At 43.8% G+C, this 15372-nt stretch overlaps 1 protein-coding gene across 1 annotated transcript; it reads right to left on the bottom strand.

The window, feature by feature from the left end:
- Positions 1–7532: 7532 nt before the first annotated feature.
- On the bottom strand, positions 7533–15129 carry Dfd (homeotic protein deformed). The gene is made up of 2 exons (XM_070657431.1): positions 13328–15129; positions 7533–10271 (listed from the first exon to the last, which is right to left on the bottom strand). The coding sequence occupies exons 1-2, from the start codon at positions 14208–14210 to the stop codon at positions 9586–9588; spliced, it is 1569 nt and encodes a 522-aa protein (XP_070513532.1). The 5' UTR covers positions 14211–15129; the 3' UTR covers positions 7533–9585.
- Positions 15130–15372: the final 243 nt, after the last annotated feature.

The raw sequence follows: 15372 nt of genomic DNA, 5'->3' as shown, positions 1-15372 counted from the left end.
TTTCTATAATTCGCGCGCAACTTTAGCACGCTGTGTATGCAGAATCAATCGGCGGTTTGGGATGAAATCGATCGTTTAAGATTGAGCCGATGGCGGGGGTCCAACGTGCCTCGGAGCTTCCCGATGTTAACCAGCGCACAATCAGACTTCGTGCTCCCCGCGGAAATCAGCGGCGCCCGTTGTCAGGCCCGCTCGCAGGGTGGTTCGGCGAAATTTCCGGCGTATTGTCGGCGAGTTCGGTTCAGGGTTGGACGTACCACCCGCCCGTCGGGGAGGGGTGCGGACAAGGGAGAGACAGCGGATAGTGGCCGCGGAATTGGAGTCTGACGGGACGCGGAGAGGACCGGCGACGTCGGGACGCTGACGACGTGGTCCCCCCCTCGACTCTATTTCCGCATTTTGTTTGACGCGGCCGGGATTAAAAGCTCTCGGTTCTTCCCGCCGCCCTTCTCGCTCTTGACAGTGATGGTGCACTTCTTTCTTTTTCCGCGCATCTTTTCCGGAACATGTTTATTTCTTGCGCAATGGGCGCGGATAAGGGAGAAGAAGCTGCCGTTCGTAATTTTATGGGCAGCCTTCGAAGAAAGCGTGACGCATCGATAATCGGATTGGAATTAAATTATAATCGGCCTATTTAATACGCGACGATACGTAATCGAAGCTGCGTAATTCCGTTGAGCTTCCTGATTGCCGGGCGTAAAGCTAAAAGTACGTAAGGGTGAACTTTAGTTTGGAATAATTCATACCGAAGAAGAAAGGTTTAAATATATTTCGAGGGCCGCCTTTGAAAAAAGCTTCCTTTACATGCCGTGCAAAGGTGTTATCGTTGCTGTCCGTCCATCAGAGTCCATCCCTCCCGGCAATATTAGCGCCGCCACCGGTGGTGGCTGGCTGGCTGGTTGCTTTTAGTCAGGGGGATGAAATACTTGATGATATTAAACATGAATAATGTAACGACTTGGCTATGAAGGCGCGGAATAGCGAGTACGATAAGACCTAGAATGCCGCATACGTAAGATGGTATAATACGGACATTTTTGTTTAACACGTTGACATTAAGCGGCATAACTCTTATTAGCGGGAACGGCATTTGTGAGAAAATTATATTTACGAAAATACATCGTATTATTAAATTATTAAAAAAAAATAAAAAAAGGAACAAATTTACAATTTTAAAAAGAAGAAAAGTAACATCTTTAAAAATAATTAAATACAATTATTAAATAAAATTGATATAAAACGTAGAGTAATCTAAAAGATATAATATAAAAATTAAAAAGTACACGTGTAATTAACGCGGGGAGATTCACATGCGTAAATATCTTGTTGCTTGAAAGCTTCAAGTGTTAAATCATAAGATACAAGATAAGAAGGGGAGAGGAGAGGCGGACGCGGAAGGAAAAAAGGATCTTCACAATGTGAGGCAGCAATTTGACTTTTAATTTACTATCACTTCGTATTTCACTCAAGTAGTAGCGATGCAGTAGGTTATTCAAAACAAGGGGGTGCAGAAGGCAGAAAAAAATCTGTGTCGGATGACTTTGCTCTTTTGTAAGCGAAGCGGAGTGACTAAGTGTGAATTCAATTAAGGGTTTGTTTTAAGCGTCTATCAGGCTCTGTTTACGAACTCGTTCGTTATCCGGTTAACAAGATAAAATTGACAATTTAAGGGGAATCGATCGGTGCACAAGAATCTCCCAATCTAAACCTAATTGATTATTCCTCGAAGGAATTCAATTACATCATTATCATCTTCTAGTATTAACAGAATATTTAATTGTTTTATACTACGTAATATTTTTTAAACCTGTTTAAAAAAAAAGTAGCATTTATATTTACGATTACTGTAATAATTTATGACAAAATCTTTTTCTTTTTTTTTTGACTGCGCGTTTCTATCTAGCAGTTATCGTAAATGAAAAAAAAATAAAAAAGAAAATGGTAAGAGAAATGAAAAGACATTGATCCTCCCTTTCTTTCCATGCCGTTCAATTCCAAATATGACACAGGCTGCTCCAGCATGCCAACGAAATTGTTTGGGGCGGATCTTGGAACCATTCTTAATTGTATCGAGGGGTGTGAAATCCTTATCGATATACGTGATAACTTGCGAACGTTATACCGTGCCTACTGTTCTGCAATTCGTCATGGTTCGATGCAGTATTAATTTCTAGGGAAAACTATTACTTTTTCTAATTAATTTTGTTTATAAATATTCCCGATATTGTATAAAACTGCATTTTTATGAAAAAAAAAATCTTTTCCATTGCGTTTTATAAGTATCTTTAAATAATCTTCAAGTTGTTCATAAATATATTTTTTTTCTTTAGCAATATCTTACAGATACCACAAAAAAAGATGTCTTTAAAACATCTTTAAAACGTGCGCATTATCTGGACACCGGCTGTGAATAGAACCTCGAAATGGCGATTTTCTGCGCGTCACAAAATACGGCGTTTCTTTTTGTATCCGGCGACTTCGTAAGTCAATTTTGGTGATCCCTAAATCATTCATTAACAAGCGTGATCGACGAAGAAATTTAATTTCGCAGGAAGATAAGCATTAACTTGGAAAATCTAATCAGCTGAAACATTTCTTTGTTTTGTCAAAAGTCGTTAAGTCTAATTAAATTCCACACAAAAAAAAGTTATACTTCGTGTCGGTAGATACGCTGCAAGTTATTTCCCTTTTAATTTTTTTTTTCTTTTTTTTTCGATAAAAATGCCAGATGTACTTCGGTCCTTTCCTGTCCACGTAGCGCAGGACATGTCCGCAGGATTAAGGGATTAATTACATGAAGGGCGTTAATACCCAATTCGGCTAACGCTGAAGAGGGACGGTTATAGCGGGCTAAGGCAATAATATTAGCGGTCACTTAACAGTTGCCACAGCAGCTTTGAGGAATTTGCTACATAAAACACCTGTCACCACTAAGCTACATATACGTATAATTGTTAAAATAAAAATCTAAAATTAATAATCAACTATTAATTACATATATTAGTAGATAATCGAACGTGAGATTGTTTAAACATTTTTTTTTTTCAAACTTAAGTTAATTCATGTTTTAATCTGTCTGGTAGCTGAAATATTTAATAACGTTCACAGGAGTAATTTGATTTCTATGCACAATTTTTTTGATCGCCGCTGCAATTCGTGTGACTCGTTGTCAACCAGGGTTGGAAGCTCATTGCTATTCCGTGAGTAGATCGTGCGGAGCATTATGGTAGTCGCAGTTGGGGCTCTACTAAATTGAAAACAAGATCCATCACGTTTTCGCGAAGGCAAAAAGAATTTTAATGAATTACAAGTAGGCAGCGTAGGAAACTCAGTGTATCGTTAACTCGAAACTAAACCGCGATACGTGGACTATCGAGACGCAATATATTCTGACGGCTCTCGGAGATTCGTATAATAATGAAGTTAAAGCCGACTTTGAAGCAGCAATATTCGGTTTAGTATTAATTAATTTATGAACTGGTGGTCGTGTTAGACGTTTCGACTACGCAGTTCTGAGAAGTCAGAATTCGGAGATTCGGATGGAAGAAATTGGGCAGCTTGTGAACCGAAATTAAAACCGCCGGGCGTTCTCGGCGCGCTGTCGATCCGTTCCGAGGGTTTCCTCTTAACTTTCGGGCAAGCCGATCTGGAGGCAGGGTCCTGCAGGAAAGAGTTCGAGGAGCTGAAGAAAAAGGAGCCAAGGGACACGGCGGCGAGAGGGGGGTAGGGAAGGGAGGCCGAAGGAGAAGGTGGAGGCGATGGTACTAGGGGACTTGATGAGAAGGGGTGGTAGGAGAGGGTTTCCGAAACAGCTCGCCGCTATCTCGACTGATCCGATCAAGATTAATGAACGTGCGGCTTGCGAGTCGAAGCCTTTGCGCCGCCCAGTCTGTCGTTCTCATTCTCTATTTCTCTTCTCCTTCCCCCGTCTCTCTTTTTCTCCTTTCCGCTCTTTTTTCTTTTTACCACACAGAGGCAGCGACTAGCGACAGGTACCGTCGACGGCTTCTCGTAATAGTAGCACTTCGTGGTGCTTGTTGTTGGTGCGCGAACTTTGGGCAGCGTTATCACGAGAGAGCTGAAAATGCGTCGTTCCTTCCGAAGATAATAAAGCAGTCATCGAGCCAGACGTGTTACGCTTTCTCTCGTTGGTGCACACGTATCTTCAATGTCGCTCACGTCAAAGTTTCATGAATTAAAATAAAATCTAAAATTTGTTTGCGCACAACGCTACGCGCCTCGGTGATATTCAGGCATTATGCGAGCGAAAATTAACGGCGCGAAATATATGACACCGCGAATCGGAGGTGACGCGAGATTATCTACAGCGGAGCGTGGTGACGGAGTAGCAGCACACTTTCTGCCTTTATATCCGGCCACTCGGAGGTAGATCGTGTCACCGAGGCTAGCCGTACAGATAAAAATACATGTCCCTTGCGGGTCCGATAGTTTTAATTAATTCCAGAGACGGACGCGGCCGCCCATGTCAGCTTCCCGTTCGATCGCCGGCGCGTGTCGCCGGACTGCTACCGTGCTGCGTGTTACGGCACCCGACATTCGTTATCTCGGCTCTCTTCGAAATCGAAATAAATCCCTCCGCGCCCGTCGCCCCCGAATTTATTCTCGTACGGCCGGGTTTTCTTTCGCGAAAGCGACAATTAATAGCGCGCGAGATCAAATATTTCCGCGCGACGTCGGTTTTAAATCCAATTTCGGTACCCCTTCGACGACACGGCGATGCCCGTTATCTTTAGTTACAGGCGGGCATGTATTTCGGATACGAGGCTGTCTTTGGGGGATGTCAGTCAGTCAGCGGAGCGCCGAGAGCGGAAAGCGATGCGGCGAGCGCGAAAGGGCAAGGGTGGGCCGCCGCGGGTAAGGGGCGGGAGATGCTTTGTAATTACGGTGGCTGATAAATGGAGTTGTGACTCGTTAATCCCCTCCAATTACATCCGATGGAGACCGCTCGCACCAAATCCATTTCGCGTTGTTTTTTCCAAACTTTTAAACGCGAATCGACGTCTATTTTACCGAACGGAACTTGGTGCTTCCGTTCCGCAGGCACTTTGAGTCTGCGAAAGTAAGCCGAGCTGGCCGCGCGCGACTTTTAGCAGCGATAATATATCGCCAGCGTCGAATGCGCGGACCGGAGTTAAGTCCTCGACGATAATAAGGGACACGGGGGCGCAGCTCGCGAGCGAAATCCTCGTTGTCTGTCTCCGGCGCTCGCCAAACGAGCAATTCAACGACCACCCACTTCAGGTTGAGCGCCGTACAGGTTGTAGATCGGGCCGATTGCGATGCGGATATAGACGAAATGACCGGCGCGGCACGCATCATTTGTCTTTGGAGAACGGATGTGGAACGCGACGCGTAGGTGTAGCGATAAGGAGCGAAGAGAGGGCTCGGAAACGCCAGCGCGGCTGAGTGTTTACGTAAAATGGAGGTTCGAGTGAAGGGGAAGCAAAAAAAATCTCGGACGTGAAATCTGGAGGAAGAGAGGAGGCTCGATAACAAGTGAAACGTAGTAATTGGCGTTGTTAAAATATTATTCATATTTTTTTCTCTCTCTCTCTCTCTCTCTCGCTCTCTCTCCTTCTCTATTTCTTGTCCCGTCTCCGTTCTTCCTCTCTCGAGTGGATAGTTCGCCGTCAGCATCCCGATACAGACGCAGCTGCAATCAATTTTGTATTATATCTCGCTCTACTTCGGAACAATGGACTGACCAAAATGTCTACAATAATTTCCAACTAATCCACATCCTAGAGAAGTTAGCGAAGGTGTTTAACATCGGAACCTATGGTTTATCTACCCACGGATAGCGAGCAGACAACAGTACATAGATCTTGCAATTAGCGGCTCTTGTGTACTTCCTTCCCTCCACTCGCCTGGAAGCTCGCTATTAATCGTATCGTCTTGCGCTGGATAGAATTAAACCGTGTACTTTGGAATTAAACCATACAGCGTTTCAAATCGCGTTTTCGTCTCGTGTATGTTAAAAACGTATTTTTCATACGACCACTGCACACATAAGATAATGCGTTCGTGCAAATAAAAATAACAAATCAGATAATTACGAGCCACGTTGTTTATTCACTGGATCAGTTCGTTAGGATTCGAACCTTATCTTATTTAATTCTTCGAATTAAGCTTGTCAAATTATTATTAAGCTATTGAATTATTAAATTATTCGGTGTTTAAAATTAATAAATTTCAAAAAGTTAGAACTAAAGATACTTTTTTTCAGCCTCGCGTGCCGAACAAAAAAGAAATAGATAAAAGATATATTCATTGCCTCAATGAAATAAGGGACAATAAAATTTGCGCTGTCACGGCCACTCAGCAAAGTTACATGGTTCTCATTATCGCTGAAATTTCGCGAAAGTCGGAGCCGGTATCATTAGATAAATGAAAGAGTTCGGTGAGCGATTGTGGGCGGCGAGATACTATCTGGCGTTATCGACATTCTTCCAAAAACTCCGTGACTCCGTGGTGTGCGTGGTGAACGAGTGGCGACCTTGGTTCACGCCATAACGTGGCCTGACTTTGGGACCCGGTTGGTAGCAACATATCTAGGTAGTTGGCCGGGATGATGTTCGCGGCATGGGCGGAGGCAGGACTGCACAGTCGGTTCCCCCATTCGCTTTCCGGGTGCCACCCTTCTTTTCGAGCTGCTGCAAGGTATCCCTTGCCCCGGGCTGCGGCTATCACGCACATGCTGACGCATGCGCGACCACGGCAACGTCGCACGCATGGGTGCCCACACGATTATGCGGGACACACAAAGAGGGGATACGAGAAAATATCAAATATGTACTTATGACGTCCACCGTAATGCCTCTTGTGATACCCCGCGAATTACGCAAGTTTCCGCACTCAGGACTGCTTATTTTTCTATTAAGTATATCCGAGGGTAATACTCGATCGTTGTTCCACACATGGTTTGCCATTTCTTGTTGAGCAATTATCGTTGCAATCATAAAGTGTAGAGATACAAAAAAAAAAGCAGCTTCGTACATCGACATGATCATATATGATGTGAAATAATCATAGTATATACATTATTTAAATAAATAGACTTTGAATTCGTCACGCAACGAGGTTGCCTGATTATTTTCTCGCTGAATGAATAAATATCGTTTCGCACCGGTTTTATAATTTAAAAGCATTTACAATGTTATCGAAACGTATTATTGCATACTGTTTTTAAACCCGTTCTGGACACAATGACGCTCCTTAGGTTTAGTTACGTTCTTATCGAAGTTAGAAATGAAACGATATATTATCCACATACATTTCAGCGCGCCGAGGAAAAAGATAACGTCAAAACTTAAGATAACAGGTGATGCTAGCTTTAACTGATTAACGGTATTTTTCTGACAGAATAATAAATAGCGGTGAAAAAGATTGTGAAAAATATTAAGGCGGCGGGGCCGTCAAAGAATCGCGGCGCGAAAAGAAATTGATGGACGGGGGATTTCGAACGGGGGTGTACGTGGGAACATGATTCGGTAGCGTAACGTTATTGTAAATTACGAAACATTTATTTATTCATTTATTTACTTGACAGTTGTATAGTTCATCGATTCTTACGATCAATATAAACCGAAGCATTGAAGTGTGCCCAATGATGTTCTTATCGTACACGCTATATACAATTAATAATTAGCAAAGGGGGGGATATAATGTCACACTTATAGAACAATCTCAAAACTCATACGCTTAGCCCTTACGCTCATCCGCTACTTACGCTAGTTTCGACCCTTTAGAATTAATGTGTCGTCACGTTTATAACTCTGCTTCTTACATCTAACAATATTTTGGTATATCGTCACAGCGGTTCTGTGCATTAACTGTTTGATTACTACTCACTTAACAGTACAACGTCCGATTTATCCACGGTGCAATTGCGTCCTAATTATTATTGGTCATTCCCCGTACGTTTTTCCCGGTAAAAATATATATACTATTCACTTCGAATTATTTACAGTGCTCCGTCGCGGAAGGATGCGTTCAAGTAAGGTGGCTCTAATTAATTTGATTTATACTTTAAGAAGTGATTAACGAGATCTGTCGAAACCGTTTTCCTTTCGGCAATGAAATCAAACGAACTATTCTAGCTCGTTAGAACGAGTACGATCGTAGTGTACGCGAAAATTATTCTTACGGCATTAATAAGAATTTCCTGCGGTCTAATGTTGGCGGCGAACCGTTCTGCAGTCGCGACAATGAATACTTTTAATTATTACAAAAGAATTTGATTTTTATTTATAATGCAGAACGTCGATGCCAACGTATACCCCGGTAAAACACGAAGTATGAATGTTACCTCAATCGTGTTGCGATAAAACTCTTTTTACACTAATATATACACACACAAAAATGAATATATACAATTCACATTTCATCAATTTCCTGTTGAATACTGTGTTCTGCGAATATAACAGAAAATATGACTAAGAACAGCTCGAATTACGAGTTTTAATGAGAAACATTCAGTTGCTCAAAGAGATAAAAAAAAAAAAATTTTTTAATAAAAAAAACTTATCGGAATAATATTTTTAACTCCTTTTGTTAAAAATAAATTTTTAATTGCCACGAAAAGCTATGTTAAAGTTTGAGAGATTCTGTTTACCATTTGATTTTGCAGTCAGCACATTTATGCATTTTTATTTGCCAGATATTTTGTCAGACGTTTACGCGTAATACGTGCACAATTGTTTCTCATATCGTACAATGAACATCATACATGTTATCACATAAAGTCATTTGGATATGATATAGATATTTGCGGAAGTTTTAATCGTTTATGCAAGTTAAACGATTAAAAACATCAGAGAATCATAAACTTGAAAAATAAATAAGAACGATTTATGTTTTATTATTCAATATTAAATTAAATAATAAAGAAAAGTTTTGATAATAATGCACGAATGTCTAGATATGTTAACCAAATACGTATGTTATATAAATTTCACGCGGCAACATATATCTTTCGTTGGATGTTTACTGTTCAATCTGTGCAAATTAAAACGCATAATAGAATTTTTGCTTAAATCTGATTATGAAATTACAATTACACGAATTTAATCATGAATATATAGTAAAAAATTATAACAAAAATTAAATTCTTTTTGTCAATGGTGTAGACAGATTTCTCATTAATTACATCTAATTTTAAATAATCTCCCATTACTTTAATTTTTACCCAAACATTATTTTCGGTAACTAGAGAATTAAGTTCATCTCTAACTTTTATGTTTATCTATCTGAAACCTTTTCGGAGCTTTACAAATCAAGGAACATTTTTACATACGATAGATTCGCGAAACAATCTCGGACCTAACATTTTTATGCCATAATCGATAAGCTTGTAGACGTTTGCGATGCGTACGTAAAAGGAAAATAATACTGCTGTTTCACGTTCCGAGACTACTCTCCTTTTCCACGTAGCGGTGAATAAAAATTGATATCATGCTCATCTAATTTGCAATAAATATCCAGTCAAACAATTAGAATCTATAGGAGAGCGGTCGTTAAGTGATATTGAAATTATCTCGTTAAGTATACCTCCCGGAATGGACGTTACAGCGCCGTAAGCCCGTAGTCGGATTTGATCGCCGATGGCGGCACCGGGGCTGATACTTGCGACAATCCGGGAGGGCTGGTAGCCGGGGCGAGAGGACTGATACTTCCGGAACTTATGTGTCCCAACGGTCCTCCCGTCGGGCCGTCCATCATTCCACCCACGTGATGATGACTCAGCTGCGCTTGGAGATGAGCCAGAGAATGAGGGTGACCTTGAAAGCTCGGGTGGACCACGCCAACGGGATGGGGAATGCTGGAGCTGACCCCGTGAACCTCGCCCATGTCGTGGCCGATATTCGAATCGAGGCTGTTCTCCATGCCGCTCGAGGGCGAGTTGTTGTTCTTCCTCTGGCTATTATTGTTGCCGGTGCCAGACTTCGCCCGCGTCGTGGACGCCTTCGTCGGCTTGCCCGCCGATGGCGGCGCCTGGCCGTTCGCGTTCTTCCTGCGCACGTTTTTCGTGTTCGGCAGCTTGTGGTCCTTCTTCCACTTCATGCGGCGGTTCTGAAACCAGATCTTGATCTGCCGCTCCGACAGGACCAGGGTATGAGCGATCTCGATCCGTCGTCGTCTCGTCAGGTACCTATTGTAGTGAAATTCTTTCTCGAGCTCGAGGATCTGGTGCCTCGTGTACGCGGTCCTCTGCCGCTTCGGCTCCATTCCGGGCTGATATGAGCCGTTTGCTGGAAGAACAAAATTTCGGGCGTTTAAAGCACCGTACTGATATATTTCAATAATACATATAAATCTATCAGTAATTACGTGCACTTGGAAACAATTATAGCACGAGGATATAGCTTCAATAATGCAAAAAATTAATGAAAAATTATCGTTAATTCTTTATAAATTAAAACAAAAATTATTACAGAACGTTCAACAAAGACTCTTCCTCTTCAAATCGCTAAAGCACACTTTACGCGAAGGAACGTGGAAAAAAAACTCTCAATTGTCATTTAAGCGCCGCGTTATTATTTCCGCAGCGAAAGAAACATTCGAGGCACTTCGCATGATTATTATTACAATTATAAAGTACTCTTTGCGCGTTGATGCCCGGAGAAACATTAAGCGCAAATAATATTTTTACAGCGCGCGACCATTCGTCACGTCACGGCCGTTTTGAATAGCATCAAAGTCGCTTGAAGTGACTTTTGTAATCTGATCAATCCGCGAGATACGCCGGCTGGAGCCACGAGGGCAGAATACGCGTATGCAAATTCGTAAGAATAAAAAGTGTCAAGCGTGTACGCGCCTTGGTACATCCACAACGATGCAGAGACATTAGATCTCTACGAGCCTCAAGGTTAAACAATTTGATAATCGCCTCGCGCATCGAGCCCGCTCGAAAGAATTACTACGGTTAAGTCGGAGAAGTTCTGGCCCGTATCACAATCAGAATTACAGCTTCGAGACAACGGCTAGCCATGGTGTTTATCTTACGATTCTTTGACGGTCGACGACTACCGCGTCGCTATAGTGGTTCTACGTGTAGATTGGAAAAAAATATCCCGCTGCGACGCAAGCTGATACCAATACTTGTGAGTCACGCTAGTAGCGATCCGCGGTGGTCCGTTCAGTCGGATGGAGGAAACATGGGAACGGGCTCGGTCTAGAATCCGTGCAGACATTCCATTCCGAGCTGACCGTCGGCCTCGCGAAGGCCCCTTTTAACTCCGACGTCCGGCGACCGTGCTTCGACAACCAAAGGGGAGAGATTGCAGCCTCCGACTGCCCGACGGACGGGCATACCGAGGTTCAGAGATTTCGAATGTTAAACCCGCGCGATTTCCAGCACGACGGAAAGCACAGCTTGCGGCCGTCGCGCGCGTTCAACAGAAGCATTTCGCCAGTCGCAGAAAGTGAAAATTAATTTTGCCAATTTTAGCGAGCTAAACTATTTTCAAGATCGCATCTTTTAGGTTTACTTCGACTATCTATTTTCTCTTTCATTGTATTTTTACGATACGCGATCGTATTATCGAGTACGGCAAATTAAATTTTTTTAAATAATATTGAACTTTCGAGCGCTTGTTTTTCGTCTGTAAGAAATGGCAAAATTTGAATAATAAGGAAGGAAAAAAGTTTCTGCCGCAGGTCACATTATGACGTTCGGTTTTGCGGCGTGCGGGATTTTATTTTCTATTATATCACGCGCGGCGGGCTCAATAGAAATATTTGCAAGCTGGAATGAGCGGCGCTTTCCGACGTCAAATGGAACGAAGAGTTTTCTGGCGGCAAAGCCAGCCTAATTCTGAAAGGATATTACGTTGCAAAAACTGCCTTTGGAAACACGCTTTGTGTACCTGCGGGGCAGCCTCTGGCTCGGCGCGATATGGAATGAACGACAGTCTCCCGGGGAAACGAATGCGTTACAGATACGCTGCTTACAGAGGCATCGCTCTGCAATTTGCGAGACATTAATTAATACACCTGCGTACCGCGGCTATGTTCAAAACATGTCTTTCTACCTTCGCGGAGATGGGAAGCGCGCGTATACATTAGTTCTGGAAGCAGTTGTCTGATTAATTATGAAAGAAGAACTGCATTCGCGCTAATTGCCTTAATTACAACGACCGGGAGCGCTTTACCGTCGCCGGCGCCTGTTTCAAGTCCCGGGACGCAACCTTGCGCAACGAAGAACGTCTCCTTAAACGTACGGCATGTCTACTTAAAAAAAAAATCCTCTTGTTTCGTTTTAATTTTTAGAATTAGCAGAGGCAGGTTGAACCGGGATTATCGTTAATCTGCATTCGTGGAAGTGGCCCTAAGTCGAAGGAAAAGTCTTTCCTGCCTGCAAGGTTGAATTGTACGGCTGTGGACGGCCTATTATTGTAATAGATGTTCGCTACTGTGCGAAAGATGAAGATATATTAGGCGTAACCGAATTCGCCTATAAATCGAGGTGCCGTCGTAGCCACACGCAGGTGATCGCAAGGTGTTAGGATAAATTTCAGCCCATAACTCTTCAGACTATTCTAAAGTTCGTCACCTTGTAAACACGAATAATATACTATATCCACTAAATATACAAACAGACACTTTCGACAGGTTTCTCGCGCTCGGAAAGAAAAAGGAGTTACAAACCGACATTTATTTAGTTTACGACCGTGTTCTTATTTTATTTTTACAATATTAATAATGAGTATACGTAACAATGAAATATAAAATATATTATAATATAATAAAATAAGAAATGGTAATAATAAGCTCACCGATTGATTTAAATTTCCGATTTTCTCGTCAAAGACGAACGACAATTGTCAAGACAACATTAAAATAAATTAAAAATATAAGATTGTTTTATCGTAACTTTAATATAACAATATATAATACGATCTACGTTTGAAATTATTGAATGTATGTAGTTATATAAGAAATACAGCATATCGCCAAGCCGTCGGATATATTTCTGCGACGATTAATTGCAATTTTTGTAATATAAAGCGAATGTAAGTATCAATGACGAGCATTTTATTAATCGTGAAGCAAAATTAATGTGACATCTTGTTAATTAAATTACGTATGTATAAATTGACAAAATAAGTGGTAATTTTACGAGAAAAGAGATATGAGAACCCCCTCCCACCCGTAGGCGAAAAATAGTGAAGGAAAGAAAGTGAAAATCGTAAGAAGCAATATTTTAACGATAAATCGAAATATATTATAAGAAAATACATTTTTTTTCTGCCGAGAACGAGGGATCAGAAAGATAAAAATAAATTATAGATTGGCGTAAGCTTACCGACGCCGGCGACGTGAATTTTTTTCATCCACGGATAAATGGTGCGGTCTCTGTTTTCCTCGTCTTCCTCTTCTTCCTCCATCATTCCAGGCGAGCCGTCCATTTGTCCATCTTCTATGTCGTCCGGGTCCGAGCTGTCTTCTACATGATGCTGTTGCTGTTGCTGCGGCGGTGTCTGCTGCTGGCCGCTCGATATGTGCGATTGCTGAGACAACGATTGCTGCGTTTGTAGATCAGGCGAGTTGTCCCGGTGCAGCTGCCCCGAGCCGGCCGGGCTGCAAGCGTTATTCTCGTGCGGGTGATGCTGAAGTGCATCCGGCTGCTGCACATGATTCTGCATTATAGACGGTGACAGAGGCGTAGATCCGAGGATGGTCGACGTCGGCACTGACGGTTGTTGCGGCTGCTGTTGCTGCTGCTGACTCTGTATCGACGACGGACACGTGAGCGGCGGCTGCTGAGCTTCCGGCGGCATCGCTAAAGCGCCTACCGCGTGATGATGGGAGTGCAAGCTAGCGTGGTGAACCGCGTGCACTTGATGATGAGGGTGATGAGGCCCGTAATAACCACCGTATCCCGCGTATCCGCCGTTTAATTGCACCGCGGAGGAGGCCCCGTAAGGAGTCGACGCCGCCTGATGATGGTGCTGGTGGTAGCCGTATTGCAATTGAGACTGTGGGTGACTCAAATGATGACCGCCGGTACCGCCCGAGAAGAAGTCCGCTCCGGTGGAAGGTATGTAATTACTCTGACTGTATTCCTCGTTCGGGGGAAACTTTGGGTCAACTAGCGAGGACGCGGCGGCAAGGTGGTGATTTCCTGCCTGCTGCTGATGTTGATGGTGATGATATCCACCGGCGGCGGATGAGAGAAAGGAATTCATGTTCTCTGGTGCTTTTTTAATCGCGAAAAACACGCGCGCGTAATAGTTCGAGTTTTAAACGACCGCACTCCCCGAGCTCTCTCTCTTATCTCGGTTTCCGAATCAACTCTTCGATCCGGCGCACCATTTCGAGTTGATATTCATTCACAGGCTGACACTGCACGACACTGCGCTACGGTCCATCGTCCGCACCTCGGCGTGTCTCGCGAAAAAGGGGTGACGTTTTTCTCGAAAGGAGGAAAAGAGAGAAAGAAGGAGAGGGAGAAAAAGGAGGAAAAGAAATGGAAAGAGCGGGGCCGCAACGAGCGCAGGACTCTCGGTGGACAGCTGCTTATTCTCTCCTCTCCTTCCGCCACTTTCGCGATCCTCCACGACCTCGTTCGCTCCTTCCCGCCCACCGGAGCCCAATTACCATACCACGTGACCGCAAAGCCGACCAATCGGAGCCGCTCCTACGCCGCGACCATGATGGATAACCGCGGCACGCATGCAACACGTGAGTGGCGCCGCGCGAACCACTGTGGCAGGTGCAGCAACTTCTTGATTCTTTACTTCAGGATTGTCATCAGGAACTCCGTCGTCAATCGTGGCCTATCGATACTCTACGCACGTCCTTAAGTCCGACTCGTACAATTACACCGCACCACTTGTCTCTCTCTCTTTAAACTCTCACTTGTTCTTCACATCATCAGCTCGACGTCGACATCAGGTCGACTCTTCCGCTGGCGACTCCGTCGAGTCGCGAGTCCCCGTGCGAGTCATACCTTCCGCGTTGAATCGTGAGGACCTTCGATCACTGCACTTCGATCACTGCGTTGCGTTACGAGCGCGCGAGCGGTATCCGCCGCGTCCGCGGAGATCAAGGCGAGGCTGACTTCGTCGTGAAGCTGCGAGTACTAACGCGTCCTACGTCGGTGGAAACTCGTCTGGCAACTCCGGTTCGCGTCCAACTCCCTCCAGCGCCGTTCGCGCCGGCTGGTTTTGAGCCGATGCAGAGAGTCGCGTCCCCTCTTCGCGTCTCCACCATGCGTCTCCACCAGAGTCGTCTCCCACTCCGCGGCGGCGCGAGACCAACCCCTGCCACGGAAACAGTGGATCTTGTGCCCTTATGGGGCATACTCGAGGGGTACCTATATCCATGGAGTCACTCCTACGTATCCCT

This window comes from Cardiocondyla obscurior, linkage group LG06 (genome assembly GCF_019399895.1).
Source record: "Cardiocondyla obscurior isolate alpha-2009 linkage group LG06, Cobs3.1, whole genome shotgun sequence".
NCBI lineage: Eukaryota > Metazoa > Arthropoda > Insecta > Hymenoptera > Formicidae > Cardiocondyla > Cardiocondyla obscurior.
Note: the sequence above shows the minus strand (reverse complement) of the source record. Positions and strands in the feature narration are given on the sequence as shown.